General features: G+C 33.8%; 3 protein-coding genes and 1 non-coding gene across 4 annotated transcripts; 3 read left to right on the top strand and 1 right to left on the bottom strand.

Annotated features, from left to right (window-relative positions):
- The first annotated feature begins 3,264 nt into the window (after nt 1-3,264).
- Nucleotides 3,265-5,437, top strand: LOC129319462 (leucine-rich repeat receptor-like serine/threonine/tyrosine-protein kinase SOBIR1). Its single transcript, XM_054964537.1, has one exon. The coding sequence runs from the start codon at nt 3,317-3,319 to the stop codon at nt 5,222-5,224; it is 1,908 nt and encodes a 635-aa protein (XP_054820512.1). The 5' UTR covers nt 3,265-3,316; the 3' UTR covers nt 5,225-5,437.
- Nucleotides 5,438-8,119: 2,682 nt separating this feature from the next.
- On the top strand, nt 8,120-8,191 carry TRNAT-UGU (transfer RNA threonine (anticodon UGU)). Its single transcript has one exon. It is a non-coding gene; the product is annotated as a tRNA-Thr (tRNA).
- Nucleotides 8,192-10,389: 2,198 nt separating this feature from the next.
- Nucleotides 10,390-11,109, top strand: LOC129321047 (uncharacterized). The gene has a single exon (XM_054966773.1). The coding sequence runs from the start codon at nt 10,545-10,547 to the stop codon at nt 10,971-10,973; it is 429 nt and encodes a 142-aa protein (XP_054822748.1). The 5' UTR covers nt 10,390-10,544; the 3' UTR covers nt 10,974-11,109.
- A 5,797-nt stretch (nt 11,110-16,906) lies between these two features.
- On the bottom strand, nt 16,907-18,115 carry LOC129319742 (protein JINGUBANG-like). Its single transcript, XM_054964817.1, has one exon. It carries the CDS (start codon nt 18,113-18,115, stop codon nt 16,982-16,984), a length of 1,134 nt encoding a protein of 377 aa, XP_054820792.1. The 3' UTR covers nt 16,907-16,981.
- Between the last annotated feature and the right edge of the window lie 3,827 nt (nt 18,116-21,942).

Raw genomic sequence — 21,942 nt, forward strand, 5'->3', positions numbered from 1 at the left:
TTTGCTAAATTAAAGAGAAGGCCAACCAAGAAGTGTTTGCTTCAGTGAAAGAGATTGTGATCACTTAAATGTGAGGTCTTGATTCAAGTTTGTGTGTGGATGTTAAAAACATTTTTGAAGTGTTGTCTCCAATAATTCGATCTGACAATACTAAAACGTAATTTAATTCAAAGAAAAGGTCCTGGATAGCATGCCTTACCCGCTTCAAAAATTGGTAGGTTTTTAAAACCGTACATTTGAATATTGATGCCAAAAAGCCAGAAAGAACTAAGAAAAAGAGAGAGATATTAATCCATTCAAGCACTTAATTGTTTCTTAATTTGAGGGACGTTAATCAAATGGGAGAAATTAATAGAGACGGAGGAGTGGACTTTCTTTGTCTTTTTCCCCCTTCGAACGACAGCTGCGTTGCCTCCATGGCAGGGAAGCCATTTTAGATGCTCTCTCCCAGATGTTCATTAATTCAATTCCTTTCTTCAAAAGGAAAAAAAAAAAAAATCCATTTGCACAGGAGCTCTGAGCTGCGAGATCTGTTTTGAATTTTTGATATTAGCATGCAATTTAAATTGGAAAAATGAGAGAAAAATTCTCCTGAAACATATAAATAGCAATGAAATTCTGTGAAATATAATAATTTTGATTAAGTCCTTTGAAACATTTTTAATATTAATATCTTTTATAAAATGATAATAATTCTCCCAATTTAAAATAAAAAAAGAAATAGATCAAGGATTAAAAATTTGTAAAACAAAACTTATCATTTATTTAGTTATTGTCAAAGAAAGCGTAGTTATTACTTAAATTAAAATAGTTATTGATCTTTACAACATTTAAACTTTAATGATTAAAAAATTTGTAGGAAAAAAATTATAATTACTTATCCTATTTTATTCATTTCAAACGAAAAGTAATTTCTACTTAAATCAAATTATCGCTGCTGTTTACAACATTTAAGACTATAATAATTAAAAAAATTGCAGAAAAAAACTTATCATTTGCCATCTTGTTTTGGTCAATACTAAAAAAAGTAGTGATTATTTAAATTAAAACAATAATTAATATTTATAATGCTTGGGAGCATTATAGAAATTTCACAAGAGATGTTAAAATCATGAAGATTACAAAGTACTCAAAAAGAATTATCATATTTCATAAAACATTATTGTCATTTACAAAATTCAAGAAGATTTTTCTGATATTTTCCCATTTAAATCCAAAGCACTGAAAATATTTTAATAAAAAAATAAAATATAATTTTTTATCTATATAATTTTTTCAGGTTTTTCTTTTAATTTCTGTATTTTTTTGTGTTTTCAATTTTTATAATTTCAGTAATATTGGCTGATGTTTATTACTCCCTATAATTTTATTATTTTAAATATTTTTAATCTTTATTAAAAAATTATAAAAATAAAAAATAAAACCTGATAAAAGTATGGGACTTGTTTACAAAAAATGGGGCGTGAAAAGTCGCAATGAATGAGAAGAGGAAGAAGGGGAGGAAGGGACTAGGAAGGCCAGCTAGATAACAACGTCTGTTGACGTGAGGATTTGACTGACCAGAGGGCACTTTGTTGACTCGGATCACTGACTTCCAACTTCCAATTACTATAATTTTTCGCAGCAATCAATTTTTTTTTTTTTTTGTTGATGCACTTAACATCAATTTTTTTGATCCCACTCCTTACGCCCGTCTCTTTCACGCCCTGAAAACCTTTTTTGGAAAAATAAAAAATAATAAACTGATGTGACCGTTTTACCCCCGATTTCTTTCTTAATGACAGTGGCAGGGGTCGCTAGGATGTGCATCTTGTTCATCGCATGTCTTGTGAATTTAGCTATGCAGTTTCAATGATAAATATATTAATTACCTGCCACTACCAGAATGACTTGATTTGTCGTTTTCCAAGCTTGCTAAGAGTCTCTTCTGGAGATTTTTGTTTGGTACTACGTATGTTAAAAAAGAGCTTAACCTGGTTAAGCACGGCTGTATTGGATTAACCATGTTTTAATTCACAATTTTATAATTAAAGAGGATTGATGATGACTCCTTCATAAGTATCCCCGTGATACTCATGTTTTTCCGATTACTATACCAGGAGCAAACATTAAAACCTTATATATTTAAATATCACAAGATTTATTAATAATTTAATAAATGAAATTGTTTTTTGAATTTTGTAATATTTAAATATGTCGGAGGAACTTTAAAATTATTTTCCAAGAAAAAATATATAACTTTAGTTAAGCAGCGTAGACCGTAGTCGTCTAGGAACCTTTACACATTGGCCTTTTTTGGTGGTTTGCTCCATTATACATTTATTCACGTCCAAATCTAATCAAAATTACACATTCTCTTGATCACCCTGGATTTCACATATATGAACTTGACCACTCTTAGCTTTTAAAATCAAAATTTTATCTTGCTTAGTTAATACTGTTGCGAAGCATTAAACAAATATTTTTTTAAAAAATGTTGTAACTAATATTACCAAAAAATTTATAATAAGAAATGCCCCGTCCCCGTCCGGAACTCAGATATTGAAGCTCCTGGGGCCCACTCTTGCATTGCATTATTGAAGTTTTCTTTGGTCCGGCTGTCTCGTTGAATTTAGCAATCCTATTTGTATTGATTAAGGCTTGAGAGGAACGACGACGTTCACATTCTTGCCCTTTGCGACCAAAAGTGCAAGACGTACTTCACCCACCAGAAAATTCAAAAAAAAAAAAAGGGAAAAATTAGTTCAGTTGTTTATAAATTTTGTAGTAAATAATTTACTTGTGCGGTCCTAAATAAATTTTTCCTAAAATGAATGAATTACCCCCACAACACCTGACACCTCGTTGCTCCTGCTTGATTGATACTGTGACTAGAAAAGGATTATCAATCGAAATTCAAATGATCTAAATATAATGAATTCATGACTTTCAAATAAATTGTAAATTGAATGTCTCGCTCAGAGACTAGTCTACTCTTTTCATGAAACTTGAGGTTAGATTAGGGAGGAAATCAGCATTTTGCGACTGGTTAAAAAATGATGGGGCGGGGTACAGTTGCTGTCTGGTGTTAAATTAACTTGATGAGATCTACCATCCCAGCTCGATCACTGGAATCACAATGAGACGGGGGCTAAGAAAAATTGCATTTGACCCGTTCCTCGGCACTCGGTTTGTAGGTTGAGTGAAAAAATTCAAACACTGGACCCCACTGCTCCAAGTATTCCACACGCTTAGCTGCTATAAGAATAAAGAAACCGGCCGACACCCACTTGAGGAAGAGGACTCGGCTTCCCCGTATCATCCTATTCATCTGTTCATGGCTCTCCCTTCTGCAAAATCCCACCCGTTTCTCTTCTCATTTTTCTCTCTCCTCTTTATCATCCATGCCAAAATCGATATCCATCCTTTCGATCTCAAAGCTTTCTTAACTTTTCACAAGGACTTGGGCTTCAACGGTCAACACCAGCCATCCGCCACACACCTATGTAGCACTGACGGTGTGTTTTGCGAGAGGAGGCTTTCCGCCAATGAGAGCTATGCTCTCAGGATCACCAGAATTATCTTGAAATCTAAAAAGCTTAATGGAATCTTGTCCCCAACAATTGGACGTTTCTCTGAGCTCAAGGAGCTTTCTCTTTCAAGCAACCAATTGGCAAGTCAAATTCCATCTGAGATTGTTGACTGTCGAAAGCTGGAAATTCTTGACCTCGGAAACAACCGCTTCTCCGGTGAGGTCCCGTCTGAATTATCCTCCCTCATTCGCCTCCGAGTCCTTGACATCTCTTCCAACAAGTTCTCTGGGAATTTGAATTTCTTGAAGTATTTCCCCAACCTGGAAAGCCTTTCCGTGGCGGACAATCTGTTTACGGGGAGAATTCCAGTGTCCATACGTTCGTTTCGCAATCTCCAACGCTTCAACTTTTCTGGAAATCGTTTTCTTGAAATTCCTGAACCGTTGATGAAGAGATTTGGACATTCGGCATCAAATGTCCCTAAAAGATACATCCTTGCCGAGAATTCTGGTCCAACAACAAGCCACAATGCTACTGCTCCATCCGCCAGCAAGCACCGTAGAAATTCAACTGGTCAAAATGCTCCAGCTCAAGCTCCATCAGCACCACATCATGAACACAAGTCAAAAAAGAGGAAGCTAGGCGGATGGATTCTTGGATTTATAGCAGGAGCATTCGCTGGGAGCATATCTGGGTTTATATTTTCCTTGCTGTTCAAGTTGGCCGTAGCTGTGATCAAAGGAGGAGGGAAGAGCGGCGGACCTGCAATTTTTAGTCCATTGATTAAAAAGGCAGAGGACTTAGCTTTCCTGGAGAAAGAAGACGGGTTGAATTCGTTAGAAATCATTGGAAAAGGTGGTTGTGGAGAAGTTTACAGGGCTGAGTTGCCGGGTAGCAACAAAATCGTTGCTATAAAGAAGGTCATTCAACCTTCAAAGGATGCAGCCGAACTGTCTGAAGAGGACAGTAAGCTTCTGAACAAAAAAATGCGTCAAATTCGATCGGAGATCAACACGGTCGGTCAAATTCGACATCGAAACCTTCTGCCTCTGCTAGCCCATGTGTCAAGGCCCGATTGCCACTACCTTGTATATGAATACATGAAGAACGGAAGCTTACAAGATGTGCTGAATCAAGTTCAAGCAGGTGCAAGAGAGCTAGATTGGTTGGCACGTCACAAAATTGCAGTTGGAGTAGCGGCCGGCCTCGAGTACCTTCACATGCACCATACACCTCGTATAATCCATAGAGATCTCAAGCCCGGAAACATTCTACTTGACGATGACATGGAAGCTCGCATTGCTGATTTTGGTCTTGCAAAAGCGATGCCAGAAGCTCATACCCACGTCTCAACTTCGAACGTGGCCGGAACTGTGGGCTACATAGCACCGGAATATCACCAGACGGTGAAATTCACTGACAAATGCGACATATACAGCTTTGGGGTAGTGCTTGGCATATTGGTGATGGGCAAGATCCCATCTGATGCGTTCTTCCAGGGAACAGAGGAGCTGAGTTTGGTGAAGTGGATGAGGAATGTGATGACTTCTGACAATCCTACGAGGGCAATTGATGAAAAGCTCAGAGGCAACGGATACGAGGAGCAGATGCTTCTGGTTCTGAAGATTGCCTGCTTTTGCACCCTCGATGACCCCAAGGAGAGGCCTAACAGTAAGGATATCAGATGCATGCTGTCCCAAATCAAACACTGATAGTGTGGCTGTGCTCCTTAAGAATGTCGAGTAATAAGATTTCACTGTTCTGTGAAAAGTGTCTGTGATCAAGCAAGTCTGCCTTAACTAGGTGTGTTGGGTCAAACGTGAAAAACCCTGTAAACTATTAAGTTTCTGATTAAATAATGTAAAATATGGCGTTGTCTAAATTCTCAGGATCAAATACAATACCTTTCTCGCCCTTTTGGCTAAGATCAAGTGTAGGATCAAATACAGAATTGCTAGTTTGCCCAGTGACTGGCTATTAATCCTGATAAAATGATATTCATGTGATGCCCAGCTTTTCTATAGTATTCATCTGGTGATTGCTTTCTTCAATGCGTTTGTGAGTGCTAATACAGTGATGCTGGGGGTTAAAAAAAAATCGTAAGGCGCAGCCAAAGGGGATGTTCCTGAATTCTGAGAAGTATGATACGGAGAATAATGGAATGTTCAATTTGGAAAAGTTGCAAAAGAAATACCACAACTTTACAAGAGAGGGAAAGAGAAAACTCTCCAGCAATTGACAACTTTGAGCCAACTCGTTAGTCTTCCACTTTCTTTTCTCCAATCCAGAGTATCATTAATTAAAGCTATATTAATTGTATCACTCTATTTAATTCCGCGGGCACCAACGAATTAGAATTAGCAATCTGTTGTAAATTTATCCTACCATACCCGATGGGAATAAGCAACACAAATATACGAGTAGATTTGGTTTGTGATTTTCTTTGATTTAAAATCTGAGAAATTGTGAAGTTATTTGGAGTTACAGATATATTTTTTCTACCACACTCGGTCATTGATGTACTGCAAAAGGTGTGGGTTAGGAACATGGTCTTTTTTTTTTGGTGGAGATTTAATTCATTACTAAGATAGTTGATGTAAAGGTTTTGTTTCCGCTGTTTTAATTATAAAGCCTAAAGAGAAATCGCTAGCATTTGTTAGAGTAAGGGCCCATTTGAGGCTGATGAAATCATAATAATTTTCATAGCTCTCGTATCATTAAAAGGTATAGAGTTGAGATAAAAATAACAATCATTTGTATTGATTAAATGCTCTTCATACAATTCAGGAGACAATACATAGCAGTATAAATAGTATAAATAGAGTGCCAGAGTAAGTGCCCGGTGCTACAGGTGAGGATAGACGAATACACATAATCCAAGGAAATTCTGGAATAAGGAAATGGATAGGACAAACAATAAATGATAAAATGGGCCCGACATAATTGGTCTCATCACAACAGAAGCACAAATGGGCTTTTACTCTAACAGGATTCATTATCTGGATGTTTTTAATTTACAAAATGTGGTTTCTTTCCCCTGAAGGTTATATCAGTAGCTTCTGCAATGAATTTTAGTTTGTTTTTGGCTTATGATGAGATTTCAAAATGCAAGCTCAGTCAGGTAGTTCAAAGTTTAATTTCTTGTCTTGTATATTAGTTTCCTTCTTTCAATCCTGTTTAAATGCAGGCTCAATTAGGCTCATGGTCATTCTGGTATTTCTTAATTTTAAATCATTTTATTTTTTTCCCAAGTAAATTTTGAAATTTGTTGGAAGGGTATCAGACCTAAATACATAACAATGATGGTAAATAACATGATTTTAATAAGACTACTACATTTGGCTGCTCAAGATCAACCAATTTTACTATGGCAGCTACTACTTTTTTGTTTGTTCAACAAAGAATTGTGCCTTATGCATAATGTTGATACTGGATTCTATTTTATGTGACATTGACATAAAAAAAATTGTACTGCCTTGGATGTATTCATAAAAATCAAATTTGTTTCTTATAAATAAGTCCGGACATAGTATTGAAGTTATGTGATTAAAACTTGCGATACATGCAGCTTATCATGCTTCAACATATTCTAGTGTGGATGTCAAGAAGCCAAAAATCAAGTACTGTTTGCCCAGAAGTCTGATTTAATCTGTAAGTTTAAAATCCAGGTATTATGTTAACATGATATTGTTAATTGCTCCATTATCTTTAAAACATGTATTGTGAATCTAATGTTCACTTGAATATTGCTTTGATGAGATATTGATTATTAAAAAAAAAAAAAACGTGAGGTTAAACTTACAATGTTCTAGAAAGCATGTCTGCATCCTGAAATGGCTGAGAAATCTACAAGAGTGACTCTCTATCTTTTACAATAGCATCAGGATGATGAACAGACTCTTTCAGTTTCATCAACAGAGGTGTTTCTGTCAGACCAAAATTACGCATGGGTCAACAAATACCAGTGACAACTGACAAGTTGGCAAGTCTCAAGACGGCTTCAAAGCACCAGGTTGCAATTTTGGCTCGGGATGTGCACGGATAATTTATCGTCAATTAATTTGTTTAACTAAAAAACCAGATGAAATCTGTCCTAATAATTGCCCTTTCAACATTTTCATACCCTACAAGTCAAACTAAGCTGTATGAAATCCAGTTGCGATTGTTTAGGAAAAGGGGAAAGTATCATCTGATCGAATCTAAGACACGAATTATGCAGTGCGTGGAAAACGCATGTAAAAGGAGGAGGAGAAAGAAATTGAGGTTCTAATAATAATAGGAAGCCAAGGACAACGAAGGATGTATACATACATACATACATACATATACATACATATATATATATATATGCACATATATTTTATTTGGTCAAAGAAATATATGAATATATATATAAGAACCAAGTTGAAGGACGAGCACAGTACAAAGTATATCAACCAGTACCAGCACGATCACATAAAGCATCAAAACGCAAAATGTCTGTAAGGGGAGCCGGGGATTTAGGAATCCGATCAAAAGGACAAGGGATCAATGAGTCGAACCGAAGTAGCACACTGGAGTATTTTTGGTTTACTAATTTTAAAAGGTAAGATTCCACGTAGCACAAAGCCCCTATAGCTCAGTGGTAGAGCGTCAGTCTTGTAAACTGAAGGTCTGTAGTTCGATCCTGCATGGGGGCATCGCTTTTTTGGTTTTAATTTCTAAGAAATTGATTATTTAGTTCGGTAGTATCATCATCTTCTTATGTGTTTGGTTTTTCATTTAATAAAAATTAATTTATCAAAAATTTATTTAATAAAAATTAGTTATAATGAAATTTGGATACATTTTTTTAAAAAAAATTAATTTAACAAATTAAAAGTTGTTTTGATTATGTATAGTAAAATATATTTTTGAATATATAATTACTAACAAAGATATTGACTTATGAAGATTTATAATTTTTATTATATAAATATAATGTGTTAGAAATGTTTAAAAAATATGATAAACATTTTAAGTGACATAAAATTTTATATGTTGAGTAATAAAAAGTAGAAACTAATATGAAGTTTGATATATTGAACACACACACATTTAATGTTCATTAAAATTCAATATTCAAAAAGAAACTTTTTTTAATGGTACCATGTGATACTAAAAAGATATTACAAAAGAAATTAAAAAAAGAAGAAATGAAAATGAATGATTCTGTTTGAATTTTAAAACTTAAAATTGTTGACCATATGATGAAAATGAGAGTATTATGTGTAAAATTTTAAAATATTTTAAAAATGACTTTTGAAAAGCTACTCTTTTTCACCATAGAGGTTTAAAAAGTACATTTGAAATGAATTTTTTAAAAAAAAATTATAACCAAACAACTTTTGAGTTTAAATTACATATGAAAAAACTTTTTAAATAGTGAAAATGAAAACCAAATGGGCGCTTCATCTTTAAGATTGATATATTTGTCTTTTGAGATGCTTCCTTTGATTTTATTTATAAGATAAATAGAGAAGAATTTTTTTAGTCCTTTTCATAAGTTACATTATTAAATTTTTATCATAATTTTTTTTTACCTTCCATTCAATATTAGAAAGAGAAAATATATTATTGAAATATGTATATTTAATAAGAGTAAATTTAAAAACTTATTAAATTTTAAGACAGAAATAATGAGTTTTAAGATTTTTTTTAATGTTAATGAAACATATTAAAAATAATTTATAAATAGAATCAGAATAATATTGTCCTTCCACTTTACTATTAAAAAGTGCACACACATGGGAAAGATAACACTGCTTGATCTTTCTTGTGTTACATTTTTAATTTTTAATCATTTCACATATCTTAATAAAATTTATATTTTTAAAATATTATAAAAGATAATAAGTACTTTTATTTTTATTTTTAACTTTAAATAATAATATAATTATATTAAATACCTTCATGTTAATCAAGAAAGAGTAAGATTACAAAAAAGTAGTTTAATTATTATAAAATATCCTACATTTTAGATAAAAATTATTTTTAGAATATACTCTCTTTGATTCTATTTATAAACAACTTATAACATATTTCATCAAAACTAAAAAAAAAACTTAAATCTCATTACCTCTGTCTTACAATTTAATAAATTTTTACTTTTACCCCTAATAAATATTCTTAAATTTTATTATTGATATTTTTATTCAAAGCATCTAATAAGAGCAAAAACGTAAAGAGAAGCTTGAAAATTAATAAATATCATATAAATAAGATTAAATATTTATTTTTTTTTTCTGTTTTATAAATAAAACCAAAGGAATATCTTACAAATAAGACATAAGAGGGTGTTTTTTTTAAAAAAATTAAATGAGATATATCATTGTTAAGAATTGAATGAAAAATAAATGACAAGATTTTACTAAGGTGTAAACTTTGATATTTTTAATATGAGATATTTTAGTTTAGAACATGACAAATCTATTGTTATCGTGTAACTATACAAATTAGAAAATTTTCGTCATATCAAAGAACTATATAATTACAATATCTAAAAAGTTGACAAGAAATTCAATGAAATTGTGTACAAGTTACTTTAAAAATTATATCATTAAATTATTCTCATTTTCATTTTTGGACTATGAATCATAGATAGATTTAAAAAAATAATAATTTGAGCACTAGTATAATGAACACCTCTGACCGTGAAATTAAATGTCAATCTGTGAGATACCAATCTGTTTTGCGTATGGATAGACTTAAGTAGGTTTTTTTTTTTTGGACCAAGGACTTTTTTTAATTGAATGAGAAAAGCAAAACAGTTTGATCCATATTTCTATGGGTTGCGATTGCCTCCTGTCGGCCCATGTAAATTTTGGGTTCGCGTGTTGCTTGCCTGATGACCCTACGGCGTCGCGATTGCCTTCACCAAAAACCCCAAGGGGCGAATTCGCTGAGCTCAATCCTTCGACTCTCCTTGTTGCCGCATACTTGAACGCCTTATTCGGTGTTTCTTGTATCATTCCCTATTTCTCTTCACTGTAATTATTCAAATTCTCTTCCTAAATGGCTAGCCTGATTCACAAGATTTCCAGAAACTCGTCGTTATCTTTTAGAGTACTATCAACAATCAAAGTGCCAACACTCCCGGCTCCGACACACACTGATTCTCCTATTCCCCTCCAAACCCTTCTGAGTACACGCTTACCGGTTCCTACTAGCAGCACAGCTCCTGTTTGGAGTCTCTCGGACGGATGCCAGCTGAATTCTCCTCAAAGCTTCCAATTTTTCCCCTCCTTCCCGTTCGGGTTTTGCTTTGATCACGTTGTTTCGACTGAGTCCGAAAAATTGGGGGTGGATGATACTGATACCCCTCGAATCGAGCATAATGATGCACGGACGCTTTGGGCAGATAGTGTTAAGAGGAAGAGGAAGCGAAAAATGAATAAGCACAAGTACAAGAAGCTTAGGAAGCGCCTCCGTCGCAAGACTTAGGAATGTTCCATTGCGCAAACTGTCTCCTAATCAGGAGGTGGTTTCACTATTTTTTTTTTTTTGGCTCTTCTCCTGAATATAATTTATTCCCTCTTCTGGGTAAGTTATTGTCAATAAATTTGAGATATTTCTACAATCCCTTCCTGTATGCTAGAATGTCACTTTATTTCTTTAATAGATTAGTAATATTCGCTACTCAATGTGGTGCATTCATCTCAGAGCGACGCCTGTGTAGTTTGTGATTAAAATTGGACTGTGCATATTCTTCTGCTGGAGAATTATTTATATACTCAGCCACTTGGACAAACTTGCATGTTAAGTCTTTTTTTGCCGCACTGCGATACACAGAAATTTTCATATGCAGACACAGTATGGAAGCCGCTATCCTAAGAAATGGCGAGGTAATCGATCAACAAGCCTAGATGTTGAGAAACTGGTAGGCGGGACTCATGAATTATGGTTCAAAAATACATAGGGGCTGAATAAAGAACAAGAGCAGAGCAAGGCCTGGTGATCGGCCTCCCACCCTCCCCCCCCCCCCCCGAAAAAAAAAAATTAATAAACCCCTTTTTCATTGCTAAACGAAGGAATAGGTAAACCCTATTTAGGTTTCAGGAATTCCCTACAGAAGATGGAGTTTGCATGATCATTTGACTTTCAACATTATTTCTGTTGTGGCATGTGTAGATTAGAACATTAGTATTAGACTCCCTCACTCCCATCATGCCTCCTTGTATTCCTGAAGTTTGTATGTGGTCTTTCTCGTCTTTTTGGGCATTTGTTACTGCTACTTTGTTGGGTCCGAAACATATATCTTTTAAAACTTGCATGATTTACAGGTCTTGTTTACTAAGAGACGACAAGATGTTGGGTGTATGTATTGTAATGTAGTTTGGCTAGTGGACATGCATGGAGCCTGCAAGAGGTTCTGTTCTTGCAAAGTACTATTACATGAATCGTTAGATGGCAGGTACTGCCACATTACCGTAATGCTCGAAAATAATGCAAAAGAAGGTCGAGCTCCAGTGGACATGTGAAATGCTACCCTGTACCAGGGAAAACTTTCCTGAGGCCATGACTTCTGTTGACCTTCGTCTGTTTGTTTCAAAAATCGAAACTAAATTTAGGTTCTGTTGCTCGTGCGTGCAAATCACTTGGGATTCAATTTTTTTTTTTTATCAGAAGGAACTAAATGGAAATTATCCTCTTGGCCATAGGATGAAGATTTACTAGTTTGACAAGTAGAGGGCTAAATTAGATCATCACCATTTGGAAGTCAATTGGATTTGATTTGAGAGGGGTTCTTCCTCCGTATGGCATGACAAAACACACGGAGACTGGTCGTTCTTTTGTCTCAAAATCGAATATCTACCTTTTGTTTTTTAGTCATGCGGAACCACGAAGAAAAGATACATGCAGCGGTAAGTCTCATTATCTATCTTTCTCCAGTTGTATGTTGGTGAAAACTTTGTTTAGGTAGATAATCAAAGATCCCTCACGCTTCCAGATTAACTGATTCCAACTTATACACCGCGTTATCTTGTTTTGGTTGGATGAATAACTGATATTTGATCTGTATTTTCATGAAAGTAAGGAAACCGAAAAGAGGAACAACAATTGTATAGCTTTATTTGAATCATTTGTCTCAAACAAATTCATATAAGAAACTTTTATTCCTTTTTGACGGTGGTCAGTATTGCTGGGCAATGATCAGGTGGTGTGGTGATATAGTTGGTGGTAAATGACTAAATGAGCATAAAAACAGCTTCGAGTAATTTTTGTTTTTATGTTCTAACAACGAAGGGAAAAAAAGACTCATAAATAATAAGTTTAAGGAATGAGAAAACAGAAGACACATACTTAAACATTTTTTTTATTTTGATATTTCTAAAACAGAAAAACAGTTTATAAAAATTTAAATTAACCGACTAGATGAATTTTGTCTTTGTGTTCGTAGCCCGATAGTAAACCACCTAGGCAATATTGGAGCCAAGACCCCAAATCAAAAAGGTGTGGGATAATTTAATAAAAAATTAATATTTTTTTAAAAATAATAATTATATTATAGGATTAAAATTATAGTACTATAAATAGATTAATTATTATTTTTCTTTTTAAAAATTATAATGATTAAGTTGATATGATTTTTTATGTAATATGCTCTTCATATTTTATATGAATTATTAAATTATTTTATATTTAATAAGTTTTTCAGTCAAAAATTTTTATTTAGTCTAAAGAGGTAAATGATTAAAAATAAGGAGTGTAAAGTTATAAAATTTTTATATTATATTTATAATATTTTTTAAAGTAAGAGGGCGTATTTGTCCTCTTTCACTGACACGTGGCTCCGCCGCTGCACCCAGGCACGTGTTCAAATGCTGGTAGATCAAAAGAAAAAGAAACATTGAATTAAACAAGCGTAGATATGTTGTGTTGCTTTTTTTAATAAATCTTACAAAGTTAAAGAAAGTGAGAGACATGAACTCATTTATATTTCTCGATTGCTTGAGTTTCCAATGTTTGTCATCATTGCCTCCCCTCTTTTTTTTGTCTTGACGTGATCATTTCATTTCCTTTACTGGAGCACCTTTCAAATAATTTAATTGGATCCTGTCATTAATTCATTCAGTCGGTGTTTAGGCGTCCTTTTCCATTGCTTTTTCAACTAAATAGTCTGTCGTATTTGACTAAATTGTAAAACAATTGGTATAATTCGTAGTGGGTGCGGAGCGTATATACCATACGATGTTTTTTTGTCAGCATATGTTCAAACTGAACGTGGAATGACTCCACTTGTCACGTTTTAATTTCCTTCGAGAAATTCGGGGAAATATGAAGGATAAGGAATTTAAGTAACTGGTCTCTGTTTGTCTGAAAATGGTGTCATTATTTTGCTAGTTCAGCACAATATTCAAAAATTACTTAATTACATTGCATGCTATTTAATTCGATACTTAAAACCATATATAACGGATGAATCCTTATATATCCAAAACAAATAGACATCGAGTGGCTTTGGTTAACTTTAATTTCCTAGGAAAGAAATTTAAGGGACAATTTTATCAGAGGACTAAGGATGTGATATTATTAAAAATGAAGCCTGAATAAGTCTGAAATTTCATTGCAAGAATTTGGACTTAAACTAAAATTAAAATGTAAGGCAAAATGACTAAAATAATCTTTTTTAACTTTACTTGTTAATTTTCTATAATTACTTGTCAAATGAGTAATATAACTTGATATTTTATATCTTAATTTCTTAACATCACTTGATAACTTGTTAACTTAATTACCATACTTGTTAAATGAGTAATATAACTTGTTAATTTCTCATAATTACTTATTAAAATATTTACTTTACATGTTAATTCTATGACATTATTCAATAACTTGTTAACTTAATTATTGTGCTTGTTAAATACATAAAGTTACTTGTTAATTTCCTATAATTATGTGTTAACATATTTACCTTATATGTTAATAAGTTTATTTCTATCATTTTGCCTTACATTTTAATTTTAGCAGTGAAATTCTCCTTAAATTTAAAATCCTGATGGTGATAACAATGGAGACAAATTAAGCATATTCCTTCGCAAATATAATTATGATTTATGAAGTTACGCTAATCAATGCGTACTCTTCATCATCATCGTGCAACCCCCAGGTGCCGAAAGAGCAGGTCTATTATTGTTGGTGATAATCCATGTGTCTCCATGCTGGCTTTGTTTACGTCCTATATATATATATATTGAATCTTTCGTGTGAATGTATCAATTTAATCCTTAAAAATGTCAAGCCGAATATTGTGTGTGCATGTACATATATGTATGTTGAGCGTTCAGAATGCCTGCTCCCTCTGTCCCTGTCTTTGGCATAATACAATGCACAGCGTTGTACTAATTCTTCAGAAAGTACTTGAGCCATTCAACGTCACAACAAATCTTGGCCGTCCATTTCATCAAAATTTTTTTAAAAAAATGCTTCCTCGTACAGCAATTCATTTGCAAAGGAGTACACCATTCAAGTGTCGGAAAAGCTGCAAAGCTTGGTGGGACGTTTATGATATGTTAATGGGTGTGAAAGTGATTGAAAATGGTGGTAATATAATGAATAAGGCCCCAAAAAAAAAAAGAGCTGTATCGTGCAAAGCTTGCGTGCGTGTATTGGCTTCTCTGGCGGGGAGAGCAAATTTGAACCGCCTAAATTTAATTTAAACATTTCAAATTTAATATTTTTATTTTTTATTTTTAAAATATAAAAATATAAAAATTAGAAAAAAAAATTAATAAACATATTTATCAATCTAACTATTCAAATTTGATGTAAATAATTTAAATGTAATATTAAAAATTTAAATTAATTTTTTAAATATATTGTAGATGATACAAATATACTTTGAACAGAACAATAAGTTTATTAAAAAATTTTAATAATTTAATATTAAATTTAAATTATTCAAATTCAATTCAGACTATCAAATTAATAAATACATTTATTAAAATTTTTATATATTTTTTATTTTAAAAATATAAATTAAAAATAACAAATAAAAATATTAAATCTAGACTGTTTAAATTGGTTGGTCTAAATTTATTTATTTTTTAATGAAGGGGTAAAGGAGGCTTTTTACAATGGAAGGAAGCAAACTCCATGTGGGTATTGTTTTGAAAGGAAGTTTTGAACAATAAACTTTGTGGTTGGTTGCTGTTTCGTTCATTTTGAAATCTTCAAGTGAGATTTTGATTTGTATTTCCATCGTCTTTCACGTACGTATATACTTTAAGAGGTCTGTATGGTTTTTTATCAGTTGCGATGCACTGAATAATGATTTCACCTTGGGATGACCTGTTGCGATCAAGAGATAAACTTTCTGTCATTGAATATACAGAATTACAGAATTCTTACGACAAGAATTATTCGAAACATATGCGCGTGTGCGAGCGCAATTCGAATCCATTCTTTGCAATTAATTCACCATAAATCACGTCATAACCGATCGACTCTTTCTTATTGACAACGATCAAGTCACATTCACGATAATCTATCGGAAACATCAAATAATTAATTAACCAATACGACTTGAAACATGCTCAACCTGCAAGAACGACTTGTGTCATCTTCTTCGTAAATGATCATATGATTACTCCCAATCCTCCTTCCCAAATGTCATGCCCTTTTTGTCTCAAACAGGAACACAAGTTTTGAGGCTAAAACACCCGCATCATAGAGAGGATTTATATTTCATCTATGCAATAGCCGCGCTTTAATTTATCCGTTTGAAGAGCGTACTCACTTTGAATGTGTTTTTTTTTCCCCTCACTACTTCCTGCATTTAAAAAATAAGTTGTCATTTGAAGAAACTTTCCAATGGTATTTATGTTTTAAAATCTAGTTTTTTTAACTAATATTAATTTTTCTTTATCCAGTTCCTCACTGATCCATATTAGCAACTTCTCTTCTCATGCGTAACTTTGGAATTTTAAGTTTTAATCCACTCCTTCATAATCTTAATGCGTTGAAACTGATCATATTTTGAAGATTCGAAACCCCCCCCCCCAAACACACACACGCAAAGTTTTGTTTGGATAGAACATTTGGGCTTGATTTATGTATATACATATAGCCGAAGGAACAATCAATTCTTCATGATGAATTAAATTTCTTGAAAGAAACAGCAACATAAGATTCTGATTGATTATTCCGGTTTTATGAGGCCTCGTATTAAAGCAAGACGTAATATCCATGCATGCCCAAAGCAAATTCTAGGAAATCACATGCATACGCAATTAGCTTGCCAGAGTAAGCACCAAACAAATTTAGATACTTCACGAGAGCTTTTTCAACCATCCAAGTTTTCATACTGCTGCTACAAAAGGAGTAGTGTGTATGTATATGATCTCCAATCAATTGCCTCTATACATCAAGTCCTGACATTGTTGGTGTATTACATTTAATAATGCTCATTGCTATGATTTCCATTCCATAGTCCTATAGGACCGTTCAGATTAAAGGGGGCTTGCTATATTTGAAGGTAGAGTATTCAAGCCTATTATCTGCCACACTCTAATATCCCCGTCAAGGCTTCCGCTAAAGAGTGTGACGACCCCATTATCGGCATCTTTACCGCCTGAAAATGCCACCAGTGACTTGACCGGCTTCTTGTGACCTTCCAACACAGCTCTGCAACTGTACGCACTTCCACTTCCCTTTCCCCAAATCCTCACCGTCTGATCAGCTGACCCGCTCGCTATCCAGGATCCTTCCACGTTGATCAAACACAGGATCGCCCCACTGTGACCCCTGAGCATTTCCGCCAACACGACGTCGTTCGTCCCCTTCTTCCTCTCCCACACCGAAATCCTGTTATCGCAACCCCCGGCGAACAACACCGTCCCGTCGCCGTTCAACGCAAGTGCATTCACAGTTGATTTCTTCTTATCTAGGCTGTTCACCAATCTGTACTTTTTCGCATTCTCTTCCCTCTCCCACACTCTAATACTTCCATCAGCCGAAGCCGTGTACACCGTTCCGTTCCCTGAAACGGCGATGGCGTTGATGGCGTCTTCGTGCGCCTTCACGGACTCCATGCACCGATAATCGGAGGCGTCCCAGATTTTTAAGCTCTTGTCCCAAGAAACCGAGTACATGAGCCCCTCATTCACGGCCAAACCCGAGACCGTGTCGCAGTGTTGAATCCACAGCCTCCTCTTGTGTCGGCGAACGTTGACGTAGTTCTTGGGAAGCATGAAACGACGCAGTTGGTCCTTGACGGTGGGAAGGGTGAAGAGGAGGCGATGTCGTTTGGAGGGAGTGATCAACCACACGCGAATCTTACAGTCCTGATGAGCGGTGAAGACCTTGGAATCGGAGAAGGCAATGGACTTGACGAATCCTGAGGCACGGTTGTCGTTGAATGCGTCCATGTGAGTGTAGTGGGAAACATGGAAGACGTTGATTATATTAAGAGAAGCGGCGTAGAGAAGGTTACGGTAGACGGCGAGGCAGGTGATGTGAGGTGTTAGGGTTTTGAGAGAAGCTAAACAGTAGTAGATAAAGGGGGATTCGTGGGAAAACAGGCGTGGCTTGTTCTTGAAACTGGTGCTGATTTCACAGGAAACTCTCTTGTCTGTGACATTCATTTTGGAGTTGCAGTGAAGGCTGAAGCAACGGAATCGGGGTTGAAGAGGCAGAAGCGGGACTATAAGTAGTAGTTGAGAACTTGCGATGGTGATTGGGATCCGGAGGGAGGACCAAACATGAGTCCTTATTAAATATTTTGATATGCCACATGTGATTTGAATTAAAAAAAAAAACTTGCAGACGAATACATAAATAATTGAGTGCATGTTCGTAATTATACAGAGTTTAAGAGTAGATTATTATTATTCATAAAATAAATCTATATAAAAATTATGCTAATAGTGAATTTTTTATCATTTATAAATAATGTGAGTTATTTCAAACTTTTGAAATATGCGAATGAATTAAATTGATAGACAGTGGAATTTGTATATTTTATATTAAATTTTAAACATTAATATTATTTATATGAATACTTTATAATTAATAATTGATTAATTGTTGGAACAGTTGACGAACCTAAAAGAGGAGCACGTGGCAGGCAGAGAAGGTGAGGAGGAGTGACTTAGTGGGCCAATAACCAGAGTGGCGGGACCCACTAACGATACGATGGACCCAGGGAATCGGATGGAGCAACGTCTCCCCATGCACCTGCCCCTACTTAACCTCCTCCTCCACATATAAGATACGCCCCACATTTTTGGACCTTCTATAAAATAATAATAATAATAATAATAATAAAAAAGCGTCCATGAGAAAACGATAATTTCAATTTTTAAATACAGAGCAAAAAATATAAAAAGAGAGAGTATATGTAGCATTAAAACTCCATTTGAGTTATGAAAATAATCTTATATTTTAAATTCTATAACATAAACATATATATTCATACACCTACACTACAAGGAGTAGATGGCAAGATTACATTAATCATCTTCAACAGAATTTATCAAATAATATACTAGATACAGCATTTGTCTATGTTCAATTAAAGAGGAATATCAGCTTCTAATCGTTTGAAAGTCAATAAATAACAATTTACCTACTAATTCAAACAATTGCTCATCAGCAGATTCTTTATTATCGAACACAATGATAGTATAGTTTGATCCAGGCCGTCCATGTTTCGAAATAATTGAAGGTCACATGATGGGGAGCTAAGTTGTTGCTTTCAATGCGCGATGATATGATTCCCCTTTTTTTCGCTAGCAATTCTGAAGCATGCCGATCACTTCGCTAGTTCTCTATTATTGACTTACTTTAATATAACCTTTCACATTTGTTTATTAATTAATAACAATCTTTCATGCCTTTTCTTAATTTTCATTTTCTTTGTATCGTTTTCGCGGACACTATGTTGTTCTTTTGCTGCGTCGCTCCTCACATTCTCTTTTTGATTGTGGGTGGTGGTGATTGTCTTTTTGATTTTTTCTTGTGAGCTGATTTTTCTTGTGCGGACGCATTATTAGCATAAGCCTAAGCACAGAGACATGAGTTTGGAGGTGCAAGTATAGAATCCCACCAAAGAGCAATTAAAAAAGGAAAAAACCAATAGAATAATAAAAGCATTACCCCCTATTTATGTATAAAAAAAGGCTTAAATCATGACATCTTAACGATTCCTGATCAACAAAAATTGACATCAAAGCGTTAATTATGTCGTTGCTTGCGTGTGTATAAGGTTATGCACGTAAAGGTCGGGGCCTAGGTTGAAAACGTGTCGTTCTGATACGAACAGTTGAGTTATAAGACAAAACATGTCTCCAGTGGAATTGACCTTCAAGAATGCTGGTTTTGTGGTTCATGGAATGTAGCGCATAAGCCTATGTTTGTGTGGGAATGTATTGTATTTTTTAAAAGCGTTAAATAGGTGCTTTCTTAATGATGGTGTGTCGACGTGTAATGTTGTAATGAATTGCACTTTGGTCGAGTTTCATTGGCCGTGGACCAAAAAACTTTTGCGTTTTATTCCGACGGACGGACGGAGGGGTTGTGGAACATTCCTTTTAGTGTCCGAGATTTTACAGTTCTGTTATATGCGTGAACAATCAAGTGTTAAAATTGATCCAAAAAAAAAAAATTCAACTGTTGAAAGTTAACATTTTCTCGTGTTTTAAAAAAATACTCATGAGAGAGAGAGAGAGAGAGATCATAGATTGAGTTTTTCGACCAGTACAGCTCGTCTAAATTTATTTTTCTTATATGGGTGAATTTGAACTCAATTAATCTAGTACTCGGCCCATTCATAATTAAAAAACATTTTTAACCAAAGTATGCTCTTTAATAACTTAGTTAATTGTTTTTAAAATTATACACCCTATTTGAGCTAAATATGACCCTTTTCATATTTACTTTTATTTAATAGGGTATTTCAATTGAAAAATATTATTAATTGCACATGAAAAGACATAAGCTACCTTCTATTTTTAAACATAATGCTTTTTTAAAAAATACCTTATAATATTAAATTGGTGTACTATTATGTTGCTTGTCATATAAAGACTTTTTTAAAAAATATATATATATTGAAAACTAGCTATCTATAAGATATCCAAAATTTAAATACGAAATGAATAAACTTTGAACAACAATTGTACTAAAATTTTATACATATATTTGTGCATATCAATCAAAGCATATAGGGAATTGGTATGATTGAAAGAGAAGGTGGACTTTTGCACTGAACAATAAAATCAAATAATCAATTAAAGCAAATAAAAGTTACAACTCATGAGTAAGTAAAGGTGAAGAAAAGAAAGAAAGAAAATTAAGAAGAACAGTGTCGACTGTTATAGATGTTCCACCATCATTGAGCTAAAGGAGCAGAGGACACGTTGAATTTCTTGTAGAATAACATTATTATCTTGGCAAGAATAAAAAAGCAATACATGCTCCCTCCACCTTTATATATAATAAGTGTTTTAGAACTTTTTTATTTCTAAATATAAAAAATTATTAACATATTTTTTAATAAATAAACCATCATATTCTTATTAAATTAAAAAAAGAAAAATATAAGTATTCTTGTTATTGTATTTTTAAAAATTTTTTTATTAATAATAATTAAAAATAAAATTTAAATTTTATTATTTTTAATATATATTTAATTTTTATTAATTTATATAATTTAATTAAAAATATTTTATATGTAAAGATGGAGTTAATACTCATTGTGCATGGTTTGGAGGTAAGTCAGTTAGTCGGTCAAAAAAATAAAAAACAAAGGGGTGAGTTAGTTAGTGCGCCAACTGACTCAAGTGCTGACCTCACCTATGGGTTAGGGTATAAACGTACAGGGGATGCCTTCTGTAGAGCTACAAATGGCAGTCGCTGAAAGGATCACTTGTTCTCCTAAATGAATAAAACGGGCCTTCCTTCATTGACTGGGCTATTTTTAAATGGACCATTCATTTAAAAGTCAAATTCCAGTCCCATGAATTTTTCAATGGTCCACTCCCTTTATCTATTTTTTGGCCTGAGTCCACTTCCTTTGTCACTTCCCTCATTTCTCGCTCTTGCCTCGCGACTCTTCTGTCTTCTCTTCCCCCACCCTCACTTTCTTTTCGACAGATTGTGTTACAGTTACTTTGTTTTAAATTTTAGAAATTTGCGGCTTCTCAATTCTTCTCCCAAGGAGAATATAAGTCAATTCAGGTCATATAATTTAAGCAAAATGAAGTTGAATTGGATTAATTTATTTTTATATGAGTTGAGATTTAATTTTCAACCCAAACTCATCTTGATGGATTGGTGAATTATATGGCCAATGTACTAACTTTTTTTTATGATTTTTTTAAAAATCATAGTTAAGTGGGAAGTTCTATAATATATTTTATATCATTAAAAAATTTATATCATAAGTGTATAAAATTGATCGATTCGATCA

This window comes from Prosopis cineraria, unplaced genomic scaffold, assembly GCF_029017545.1.
Source record: "Prosopis cineraria cultivar Desert tree isolate PC_DT_omini unplaced genomic scaffold, ASM2901754v1 PC9, whole genome shotgun sequence".
NCBI classification, from domain to species: domain Eukaryota; kingdom Viridiplantae; phylum Streptophyta; class Magnoliopsida; order Fabales; family Fabaceae; genus Prosopis; species Prosopis cineraria.